At 42.7% G+C, this 12568-nt stretch overlaps 1 protein-coding gene across 6 annotated transcripts in view; it reads right to left on the minus strand.

Moving 5' to 3' along the window:
* The window catches only part of WT1 (WT1 transcription factor), a 328482-nt gene that overhangs the window by 273088 nt on the left and 42826 nt on the right, over positions 1 to 12568 (minus strand). For all 6 annotated transcript variants that reach the window (XM_069623565.1, XM_069623562.1, XM_069623564.1 and 3 more), the window contains exon 2: positions 1837 to 1959. In XM_069623565.1, coding sequence (XP_069479666.1) covers positions 1837 to 1959 — 123 coding nt within the window. The remainder of the gene's footprint in view (positions 1 to 1836; positions 1960 to 12568) is intronic.

Here is a 12568-nt window from a genome sequence, read left to right on the forward strand (position 1 = left end):
AATGGCCACAGAAAGGTGCTGCTACCCTTTTTTGCTAATTACAACCTATTTTGATCTAGTAAATAAATAGGCAACACATGAGTGACAAATGTTCTCATGCAGAGGTCTGCAACCTTTGGCTCTACCGATATGTTGGACTACATCTCCAATCAGCCCTAGCCAGGATAGCCTAGTGTGAGAGATAATGGGAATTGTAGTCCACAATACCTGCAGAGCCACAGGTTGCAAACTCATATTGCATCTATGGCCAACATCTAATCTACCTTAAAAATGTGGGGTCCGGACTAATGTCTGCCTCAACCGGGATAGTAATATATAAAGAACACCGGTGGAAGACACGTGTAATGTATGTGGCTCTGACCAGTCACCTCTTCTCCTCAGTCTTACCCAGTCTCAATCCATTCAAAACCTTAATTTCTTTCAGGAATATACCTGGACCCCTTATATAACAAAATATGTCTCTAGTAATAGTTTTAATACACACAAATATATATTTATTATAAAAAAAATTTTCAAAAAATAAGCCAATAACAGTCTCTAGTCCACTGGAGGTGGACTCTTTTTCACAGATAATTTGTCGTGGGGTTAGTAAAAAGTGCCTCAATATACTCGCATTAGATATATACTGTGTACAATGATGGCAAAATGTCCTCTGTTACACAGGTGTTGGTCTGGACTTGCAGCCTAAATTCATTTTGTCTGGCCATGTACATTATTCATGATTGTCTTAGATATTTTCTTGTGGCCAAATGTCATCGGCTAACACACAAAATATAAACAAATGGTAAACCTTTGTGTACTACATCTCAGATCACGCATTGATTCATCAATGCACTGTGTAATCATGAACAGAATAATTTTGACAAAGTGTGTTCGTCCTTTTTACAGGGGGGTTCTGATAGAGCACCCCTCAATGTATCTTAGGCCTTCATCAGGACAAACAGAAATTTTAGATCCCCGTGATGAAACTGAAATTTTAGTTTTTATTCACAGACATGAATCTGCCTTTATTTTCTCGAGCTGCCGCTCTTGATATCCTATGATATGATATGGCAATTATAAAACCCCAATAAACAAGTGTTTCAAGGCCCGGGACTGTTGATGGATGTCCCTCTCAACTGCAGTCAATGCTGTTCTTAATGTTTTACTTCTAGTATTAGGTTACACTTATCGATGTTAATTTCTTTTCCGTATAGAGTTTTTCACAAACGGAAATATCTCTGCAGTAATCAGTGCAGCCATTCCCTTGTGCATGCTGCTTCGAGACAGGGAGCTCCTTGCATTGTAAGAATAAATTAGCTTTTTTCAGTTCTCACACTGATTCTGTAAAATAGGATACCAGGTCCCTGCTGCTTTGTGTCAGCAGTTCTCACAGGGCTCCTTTCTTCCATAGCGTTAACCATTAACTCGTGTAATCTTACTGTAATGTTAGTTAAATTAATTTTACCGCCTGTCTTCCTATGTCCACATTATTGTAATATTGCACTATTTGTGCTATACCAGATTGTTGGGAAATTCAGATAGATCTAGTGATTGAAATGACCAAGCTCTGGAAATGTTGGATCAAAGCTTTAATGCTCAGTATCCTACGATTCAATAAATGACTTAACATTGTCTTTGAAAAAGCAAGACTTAAAAATAATTGGCATAACAATATTTAGTGACTAAACCTTCACATTAAAAAGTAGGCCAGACATACACTCTTAAACTACCCTTTGCGCCTTTTCTCTAGCATCATTTCTACTTTTAAATTTGTTGATAAAGGCCGACACTCAAAACACAAACAGATTTCAGCCTGCCATTGCAAAATCCTGTTAAATGTTGTTTCGCGGTTACCTAGAGATGTCTGCTGGCTCATTGGATCCTCGTGCTTGAAGGAATGGTTTGTAAACTGTGCGACGTGATGAGAGGGAGTGTGACCATAACTTGGAGCCCCATCAAACGCCAAAGCATTGTAACCTTCCAAGAGAAAAGAAACAGGAGTTAACTTTCTGGCCTTGAACTTTCTCTGAGTTGACTTCCTCTGAAAGTTTTCCAACAGTTCACACAAAGCCGCAGCCTAACATCGTCCAAAATTCTTATCACACATTGACCATTTTTCCTACAGCATCTAGCTTCTGTGGGTGGTGCGTCAATTGAAATATTTCACTACTTTACAAAAGTACTATACTAAGCAGTATAGCGTGCAATGATGCATTCAATGCGTGCAGATTGGTTTAACCCTTTACATTATACACCAGTATTTTATTAATCCACAGCTGTGCTTGCCAGTAAAGTAATCAATGTTTCAAAATATACAACGCTCAACCTATATTTAACAATCCATTATTGATGTGGGAAAAACTCGTTTGAGCTCTCAATTCGCGTACAAATAAGCTTAAGGCAGAAGGAGAAAAGACAATGGAAGACACTTTGAAAGTAAGATATTGTAGCAGAATCCATAGAAACGAAAACTCAAATATATATCCATATTGACTGTTAAATGGCAACCACATATATATACACAAGTGAACGGTATCTGAGTTTTAAAGTATTAATATCCTGTAACTAATCATCAATTAGAGTCCATTTGTAAGATTTGGGGAAAGCAGACTTGGGGAAAGCTCACAACATTAATGAAGGACATAATATTGAGACTATTTCAATTACAAATTAAGCCCTCTTCGTAAAAAGAAATCATAAGCATCTTAATCACAGACCACTAGAGCATGTTTATCGAGTGTCATGTCAAATAATGGTTTTATTTCAATGTATTGCTGAGGGGCTAAATAAAAGATGAACTCACAGAACCCCAATGTCAATGTACACACGCACACACACACACACAAAACAGGACACACACACAAAAAACAAAATCCAGAAGTAACTTTACTGCTGGGAGCGGCTCTGCTTGATGAATGAAGAAGCAGCCAGAGGCAAGTCACGTGCATAAGAGACATGTGACCCCCACCTCGGGCAGTAGTTCAATGTAAGTAATGAAGCAGGGAAGTCGAGAAGTTTGGGGTTCCTCGTGCACACCAGCTGCAATCTGGCCTCTTATGTTCACACTTTGACTAAATATGGCAGCAGTGGGGCATTCCTTCCTGAGACTCTCTCCATGGTTTGTCCAAAACCCAAACTATTACATTTTACTGAATGTTTATTTCTGTCATGATTGTCCCCACACAATTTGGTTTAAGGAATTACAAACGCATATATGTTTATTGATAAGAGTAAATGGATAGTGGCAGTGATATAACAAAAGCACCCAATTTAGGGTTATCATATCCTATCAGAATTTGCTGTAATACCCCGAGCCCCAGCCCGCAGATTTGCAGTACAGATAAGCTTACTAAATAGTTGTCCGGATTTCATGATCATTCCAATGAATCAGAAAAAAAGGTTACCAAGTGTTCATTTTCCCAAGGTGCCCCTGTTCTGCAAAATAACCAGGGAATGTGTCATTAATACCCTCATCTAATCAGGATTTCATCAGTTTCCCTATGTATTGGTCTTTTGGGGTCTTCTGAATTGTCCTCCTGCCTAGGAGAACCTTGCCCAAGTTAATGTGGTGACAGTGTATCTTCTGGTTCAGTAGTCCTTCCCTGGATATCGGTCGGTCGTGGCAAGGTTGGAATTCAAAATATTAACCCTTTCACTGCAAGGAGTTCAATGGTTTCCTGTGCAAAAAGAACAAATATATATGTCCTAAGGGGAGTGACGGGATACAACGCTTTCAGGCGACCTTCCTCCCTTTGGGAGGAAAAAAAAATGGTGTGTACGCGTTATCACTGGATTGACGAACGAGATAAATTATGGCAGGCAGGCCGGTTTCCACATCCTGTTCCTGCCTCTGAAAGGGCCCTCACAGTTTCTGTCAAGAGCACTGGGAACTGTGTGACCTTAAGACAATTCACTGAGACTTGAGGCTTCTATATCCATCTTCGATCAATCTGCATATATTGTTTGGAGAAAGCTCTCAGTACATTAAGGGCCTGATTCATGGAACGTTTTCCTATGGTATTGCGCCATCATAACACACTTCCATGAAACTGGCCCTGAATGCCCAATGCAGGCCCCTGGATGCTGTTATGAAGTCACCTGACCCACCCAAATAGGCATATTCATGAATGTGTGCACCATGTCTGTTAGAGGTGCTGCTGCTATAGCCGGGCAATGATACTTCAGTAGAAAAGGCTGCAGTGGGATGACAAAATACCTATCGCACGGCAAATGCTACTGATCTCAGCTGCTGCTATAATGCCCAGTCTGTATCTACTCTCCATATACTTCAGACGCAGCAGGATATAGGGGCCACACTGCACTGGCTAATGTCAACCATTTTGTGAAATGCTCTGTTCTTGTTATAAATAGAGACTCATTAAATGGAAAACCTATTATTGTTGATGTTTGGCAAAGGAGAACTTTGCTCCAGTAATAAAAGGAAGCTGCCATCAATAGTGTTCACATTAAACCGGAGATGTTGCATCTGCCATTGGCGAGGCCAAGGCGCAACGTCGAATTTAACCTTTTAAACTTGCGTAAAGAGATTTCTGAAGAGGCTGCAAACGAAGGCTGAAAGTTAAATTAAAAATAACATTTGACTTTACAGTGCATGAACATTGCCGGCCAAAAATAAACACGCGCGCATTTTTTTTTCACCAGGCGAATTCTGATTGAAATGATTCACCTTCTTTTTCCTGACCCCAGCGTAACACTAAATCGTCAATCAGGCATGTGGACGTTGGCATTCATTAATTACTTGGAGCCAGTTAAACAACTCCAGCTAAAAAAGTAATTACAAGGTAATATTTTCTTTCTGAGGTTTCTCCGCTGATCAGCGTTCCCCGCAGACTCTAGGCTTCTCTGCTGCTACCGTTGTCCCTTGGGGAGAGCCTGTCCCATTTATTTTGCCTGACATGCTTATTTCTGTTCACACTACTCCCCGACAAGATAAACATCTTTCTTAATGTGATCTCGTCTGTGTTCATGTAGGCAACGAGGGTGGATTTCACCATGCCATGAATCTTGTTTTCTCTTAATATACTGTCACGTGGAAGCCCTGAGTGATACAGAAAGAACACAATTGTCCAACCCTGGCTTGTGGATTCACCCGGTTCAGAGAGTTCTGCGCAGGATTCTGGAAAAATGTGTAACTACAACTTCTATGATTTCTCACCGTTTGCTTGTTGGCTGGGAGTGATGGGAGCTGTAGTCCACAACATCTTGCGAGTCAAAGGTTGTGACCCCTGCCATACACGATGTCCATAGCTGATAGTAAAGTCTGTCCATGCACGCTATTCCGACACCTGGGAGAAGCCTAAAACTAATTCAACACAGGACTGAAAAGGTGTAAGCCTCCCCTGTGCAAGTTTCGTAGAATGCAGTAATTAATGAAATCTCAAATTCCGTGGAAATTAACACTGTGAAAGCTGTAGAAAAGATACAACTTTCCACCGTAACGAAAATCTACATGTCGATATGTGATCCCAAAATTCTCTGATCCCATCGCAGCGAAGGGCAAAGCATATATGACTTAGGCTAGAGAGGGTGTTCGATTTTGCTCCCTATGCTGCGCTCAGCAATTTATATTACAAATTAAATAACTTACGGATTGCCATCTCTTTCTTTTCATGCACAAAAACAATGGTGATCTAATCTCTTTTTCTCTCACCATTGGCACAATTGGACGTTGAAACGGCAATTCGTCTACCATCTAAGATATATCAGGACCAACTTCAAACACTTGAGAATGGTGCATTAGGCATGGGTAGGATAAAAAGCAAAGGAAGCTTTAAAGAAAGACCCCAATAAAGCTTCCCAGGACCCCTATCAAAGAATCAAAAGCTACCAGGGCCTCCATTTGGACCATAGGGCATGGTACAGTATCGGGCTGTTTCCTCTGTGAAACACATTTCACAAATTCAGCCTGTTTAGCAGCCTGCAATGCCTACAAGTTGAAAGATACTGCACCCCCTTTCCTATACCCACAAAAGGAACTAAAGCTTGTCCATACTGCTCCTTTTATTTCTCCAACCACCTTTTTTCCCCAATAGCACCCAAATAATCTTTTCCGTTCCATCTTTCACAGTTGATCAACCGTCTTGTATTTCTTTTCATTTGCTCCGGCATTGCATTTCCATGCCTGATGCCCAACTGCCTGAAAACTAAAGTGATCTACCTCCAAGCATCAACTGCCTTTCCCATGCCCTTTCTCGCCCGTCTTCCTACGCCTCCACTAAGGCTTGCAACCCCCGTGTTCTCTTCAAAAGTGATCACAAGCTCTAGCAAGGCATCCCCTTCACTGCCTCAACTGTATGATGAACCCCCTAAATATGCAGAAGATCCAGTCAGGCTTCACCTATCACCTCACTAAAACCTTAATTCCTACCCTTGTTCTACGCCAGCTCAACTTATGTATTTATTGCATTCATTGGGATGAACAAGGTGTAGTGGAAAGAAACACATAGGTAAATCCAAAATGTCACCAGCGCATCCCCATGAGCAGATGCCCTAAAATAGAATTCAGCAATGCAAAATAGACCAGATGAAGTGTGAGGTTGAATGAACCGCGCACCATATAAACAGACAGGAACAATGCAAGGGATATTTACAGGAGATATCAACGTGTGTACAATGGGGCAGGGGAAATGTGTTCGTGGGGGGGACAATGTGCTTCGATAATGCTGTGGGCCACTCAGTGTAAAGGGGATGAACTTTGAGGATCGTCTTGAATGCCTACATGTTGGTGTTGTGTTTGATTTCATGGTTTAGGGAGTTCCGGTGGTGGGGGCAAGGATGGAGAAGGGGTAGAATTGAGAAGGGTTGGTAAGAGGTGATGAAAGTTAGAAAGTTGATCGAATGAATAGGAAGAAATAGGCAGTAGCAGGAGATTGAAACAATCATCAGTGGAGTTCCAGCCCATGAATGGATTTGATGACCAGTATTGGAACTTTAAGGAGGCACTGGTCTTGCATAAAGAGGCAGCCCACACAGAGGTGATAGAGAGAAGTGAGTGAAGCACAGCAGAGGTTTTAATAAGTGTACATTGCAAAGTGGAGGATTTTTATGAGGCGTGCAAAAGATGGCCCAAGAAAATGATCAAGCAGCTGTTGAGTCATATGAGTACAGAAATCGAGATTAGAGTTGTATTGTTTTAGCCTCCACAGGCCGCCCCCATCTCCTTCACTCTTTCAACAAAGTACTGCAATGATGTATAATTATAGGGAACATCAAATGGTGAGTTACCGTGATAATCAACCTTCAAGGCATCGTATAGGGTGTAATTTACAAAGCGTTTTTCAATGTGATGGTCTGATTAAAAACTGCTTTTGTAATTCAGACACATAGGGCCTCATTACGACCCTGGCGATACGGAGTGAACAGCGCCGTAAAAGGTGCTGGCGTCGTTCACTCTGTACCGCCGCATTACGAGTTCCCCTCGCGGGACACGGTAAGCACGCCTGGGAAAACCAGGCGTGCTTACCGGGTCCCGCGAGGGGAAGAGGGAGCAAACAATGGGCCATCTCGTAATGGGCCGTTGTTTGCTCCCTCTTCCATTCCCATTCAGCCCTATGGGGGCTGAAATGGGAATGGGGAAGGACCGTGTCCGGGTCCTTGGAGGGAGGAATTACCGGGCCTTCCGAACTCGGAATGGCCCGGTAAATCCTCATTTCGAGGACCAAGACCCCGACGTGATTTCGGCGGCAGCCATGCCGCCAATAGCGGCATTGTTACCGCCGAACTCGTAATGAGGGCCATAGAGTCTTTTCAATTCATTGAATGAATTGCATTCCAGTCTATGCACCACTGCCAAGTCACAATAACGAAAAGAAATGTGTGATTTCTTCAGCTCCATCACTACAAACTGTATATGTGTCAGGATTCTCATGTGAAAAGAGAAGTCATTTATAAAGGAACTCATCTATTTAAGCTGTTGTGACAAAATACCACCTGGTGAAGGCAGGCTAGCCTGAGCTTTTTTGATTTTTAATAACAAAATGATGCAGATAATTCTGTTTCTGAAAGTGGTATCTGCTAATCAGATGCCATTTCTATAAAGATCCATGCCAAACAGCATAATGCACTTGTGTTCCTTGCTGTGACTGTCTTCTGAAATCCCCAACAGTGGCCCTGCAGTGGCAGAAGGGCAGGATCAAAGGTCATATATACAGTCCTGAACATAGCTTCTGGAACTCAAGTTCCAACAGGCAAGGGTGGCTTTTTAAATGTCAACACCTCTGGTTCAAAACATCATAATTGTGGACCCAAACAGCTTGGTTGCCGTAATTAATATCTAAATATAAGCCATGTCCATTTATGACATGGTGGCTAATGCGATTACACAATTATGTGGTTACACGCATTGGATGTCTTATTATTGTCAGCTTGGTGAGCAGTGATTATTTCATGACAGGGCCAGGTGTGTATTAGATATGTGGTCTGGGTGTACCCACAACAACCATGTTGGGTCCAGCCCAGCCAGCCTCTCTTTGATCCTCCTGGAGAGGGTTTACACCCCCATCCATGGATCAGGAATCCTCCCTGTGAGGTCTCCTGGGAACTGGGCTTCAAAGACAGTTCTCTCATCACAGTGACCACCTCACACCAAGGTTTTGACTACTGGAGATCTTTTGAGGTAGGCAGACAGAAGAAGGTGGCAGAGTTAGGGTATCATATAAGAGAGATTCAGGCGACAGAGGGGCCTCACCACTGTGTATATTGATAGGGCTCCCAAACTCCCTGCCCCAACTCCTCCCTTCCTGCAGACAAGGCACTCGAGGTATGACCTCAGCTGGCAAGCAGTGATTGTTACAGCAACCTGGATTTTACCCTCAACAAGGCTTGATCTGGACACATCCACTGTAGCATTTTGCCTCTATAAGGGGATGGGGGATCACCACTTAGTTGATTCATCTTGGGAACACTTTTGAAGAAGGATTCACCTGGCACTATGTTGGGGGTACAGTCGCACAGTCTGCTCTGAGGTCCTCTACACATAGATTTAGACAGTGAGGTCCAACAAAGAGGAAAGCCTTTCTCCTTTAACCGCCCAAGGGCCTATTTGGGATGACCAGCTGGCTGAACAAGGCTCACTGCAACTGAGATACTGGTACCCAGGGCTTGCTCACTGAAGGTGACAGAACCCTGAAAGTGACCTCTACAACCCTTCCTGGATTGGAAGAGCCGATGAAAGGACTCTCCTTGCCCCTCAGTCCCTGGACTGGTCTCCCAGTGACTGCAAAGCACAGAACGCAGCCTAAAACCTGTTTACCACCGTGATTGCTTTTCAAGCCATCTCAGTTGTGCTCACCTCACACTGAGCCGGTACAGAACCTATGATGCTGCCTTTGGCACTCCAAGTATTTTGAGCCATTTACCTGCTCTTCGAACCATCGAGACGGTGACTCAACCCATTGAAGAAGGTCATTTCGACGTGACTCGGACTCCAACAGCACCTCCTGGAAGCCATAGACATGCCCATCTCATACCCTGACTTGAAGTATATTTGACTTGGCCTGCTAAAATACATTGACGAGACCCATCTCAACATTTGATTCAATCAACTGGTAGCGCTCTCCTTGAACCGTCTCAGTGGCAACTCACCATTGGGAAAGCCCGACGCAACCATCCTGGCACCAGTTTAACTGCAGCAAAGCACCTAGAAGCCTGTCGTGATGCTGTTGAGCCCCAAAGACAAGAAACTTAAAGAATCTGAAGAGGCCCCTTTCTCCTGCTTCAACTTTAAAGACCCTACTGATGTTAAGACCCCCCTCTCTATCTTTTGAAAGGCATATTAATTAATGTTTACATTTTGCTGCTCAAATCTTTGCCCAAGCACCCCTGTCTGCAAACTCAGAGTGCCCTTTATTTTTAAATCTGCTTCTTCTGTGTTTTTCCTTTAAGAGGTAGGCTAGTAACTTTTCATTAGTTGTTTGCCTTTTTGTTAGTTTAATTGAAGATCCTATTTTATAGAACCTTTTGTGGACGTTATTTTATTTAAGTATCACCCTACTGTTGTTGTTTGGATTGCTTCTGTACCAGTCACACCCCTTCTGATGAGTATAGCCTGCCTTTGGCCCACATTACCAAGTGGCGAAGGAGCTATAACCTTTGGGATGCGTCTGTTTCACCTGTATGATTGGGATCACTATTGGTTTAGCAGTAGTCAGCAGCTGTGTACTCGTGCAAGCAGTAGGTATTCTGTCAGACTTACTACTTTATAATTCTAAAGACAAGTGTTCATTAACTGTGCCTCTCCAAACTATTACTGTGTGGTGGACTAAGGGTAAACTTCAGTAATTCTTCACGTTGTGACATGTGTGGATAATAGTTGTATCACACGGTTTCTCCTAGCTCAAATGGTATGAATGTGTTCCACTGATTAAAGTCACCGCCCTCTAAAACAGGAGTGTACACAATGACCCAGACTGGACACGAAATTGGCAGTTTTGAATGGGTTAGGCACATTTCAAGGGTCAATATGGGCCTGATTTACAAAACCTATTTGCAATGGGAAACCCCCATTGTAAAACGCTGTGTAAATCAGGCCCTATGTGCTTGTATGCACAGGATGTGCAGCCTAAGAATAAAGAGTTTGTATTTCTCTTCAGACTGCCCAGAGGCCATATGATGCTCCTGCGCCCTGTGCCAAAATTAAATAATAATTTAGGGGGCACGGGCTGCATTTTACAGCTGCATGACAGATGAAGAGTGGCCTTTCAAACTCATTATCGACTGGGGCGTGGCCAATGACACTGAGATCGTAACATTGATCAGCGTCCCAGAAAGATCTACTATTTTGTGTAAAGGGAAAGACTGGTTCCTAGCAGTTGAAAGCTGGGTACTCTGCATGAGCAACAGAGCAATATGAGCAACACCCATGATCCCTCACCATTGATTGTGTTGGTTAGGGATGGCGGGGGTTGGATTCCAAACCACCTGGAGAGTCAAAGGTTGGAGAACCTCGCTTTAGATTAAACTTCTTTATGCAGAGTCCCAGAACTGCTTTGATTTTCCATTAGACCCAATTACTGTATCCCGTTGGAAAGACCCTTGTTCCTACCTCTAAACATCCTCCGGGCCATTCTCGGGGTGCATGCCCCACAGTTGGTAGACCACTGCTTTCAATGGACTGCATTATTTCACTTGAAATCATGTGCAAGTGCATCTAACCGGGTGTTTAATGTGTGTGAGGTGCCATAAACCTTTGCATTGGCTGATGCACAGATGGATGCAAAAATTGCTAATGGGAGTGTGTGAATTGAATAGAATATTCTAGAAGCCAGTGAGAATACTGCCTGGGGAGGGGGGTAATTTAAAAACCTGATTTACAAAGCACTTTTCAATGGGACAAAACCCATGTTCAGGCGTAAGTTAGGCCAACAGTGAATTCAGGCATAACCTCCGCTTAACCCAATAAAACAGACTACGTCACACCCGATTCACACGGCAAAAATCATCAATGATAATATACCTGTCATGGTGAGTGGTTTCCATGGCGCAAGTTGTGCAGCAAAAGTAGTCTATTTTTGTGAATCGGACCGTAAGGGGTTGTATTCATGTCATTTTTTGCAAGGTTCCAAGTGACTTTGCACTGCTGAAAAGTGACTTTGCACTACCGACACAAACCCTGATTCATGGACCTCGGCAAATTGTATTGTTGCCGTGCACTGACTTTGGACGGCACTGACTTTGCATTGCAAAAAATACACTTTGCACAGGTCCATGAATCAGGGTTTGTGTCGGCAGTGCAGTCACTTTTCGGCAGTGCAAAGTCACTTTGAAGCGTGCAAAAGATTCCATGAATCGGGCCCTTAGTATTTTATTCTTTTACATTTTCTAAACTGGGTAAGATTGTGCTGGTTAACACTAACAAGTATTATTAAAGTCCTTGGAGACAATTCAGTTAGGTGCATGTCTCATATAAAAATACAATGCTTTGATTAATCATAGCCTGCAGAGTGTATTTGAAAAACTTCATGCTCATTTTTTAATTACCTTCTTTTAATTCACTATTTTCTTTCAAGACATCTATGGCTCATGTCCAATAACGGCGCTGTCAGTAATTTTATTTAACGCCACAGAACAGAGGTTTCGTTTTCGTTTTGTTTTTCTTAACACTTACAATAGCTCTTGTGTAACTACTTTGGGCTCAAGGCAGACATTTCGTGACCTTCAAAACTCTGCTCAAAGCAATGGGATGTTTTGGCCACATTTTCCGGTGTTGCCTGACCCAAAGCTTCAGGAATTTGATAAGGGGGTTCCGTTCTGAACCAATCTTTTGATAGCAAGGTCGCTTTAATTAGGGTTTTATCGGAGGCAGAGCTGAATAATATGTGCTGAAAATAATTGAATGGCACACATCTGCTGTGGACTGTGATCTTCTGAAGGGATCCAATGCTGGCAAAACAAAACAGCTGGATCGAGACACTAGACAGAGGAAGGAAATTTGCACACTTTTCGAAGTATAAACTTTTCAGTGTATGGCAGAAAAAAAAAGGAATTATGGCACCAAGGTGGTATCATTCCCACGGTTACAAACATTCTAAAAAGAAAACGTTAGCCTTGAAGGCTTCAAAGCAGGAAC

Source organism: Ambystoma mexicanum, chromosome 11 (genome assembly GCF_040938575.1).
Source record: "Ambystoma mexicanum isolate Mex_15411 chromosome 11, UKY_AmexF1_1, whole genome shotgun sequence".
Lineage (NCBI taxonomy): Eukaryota > Metazoa > Chordata > Amphibia > Caudata > Ambystomatidae > Ambystoma > Ambystoma mexicanum.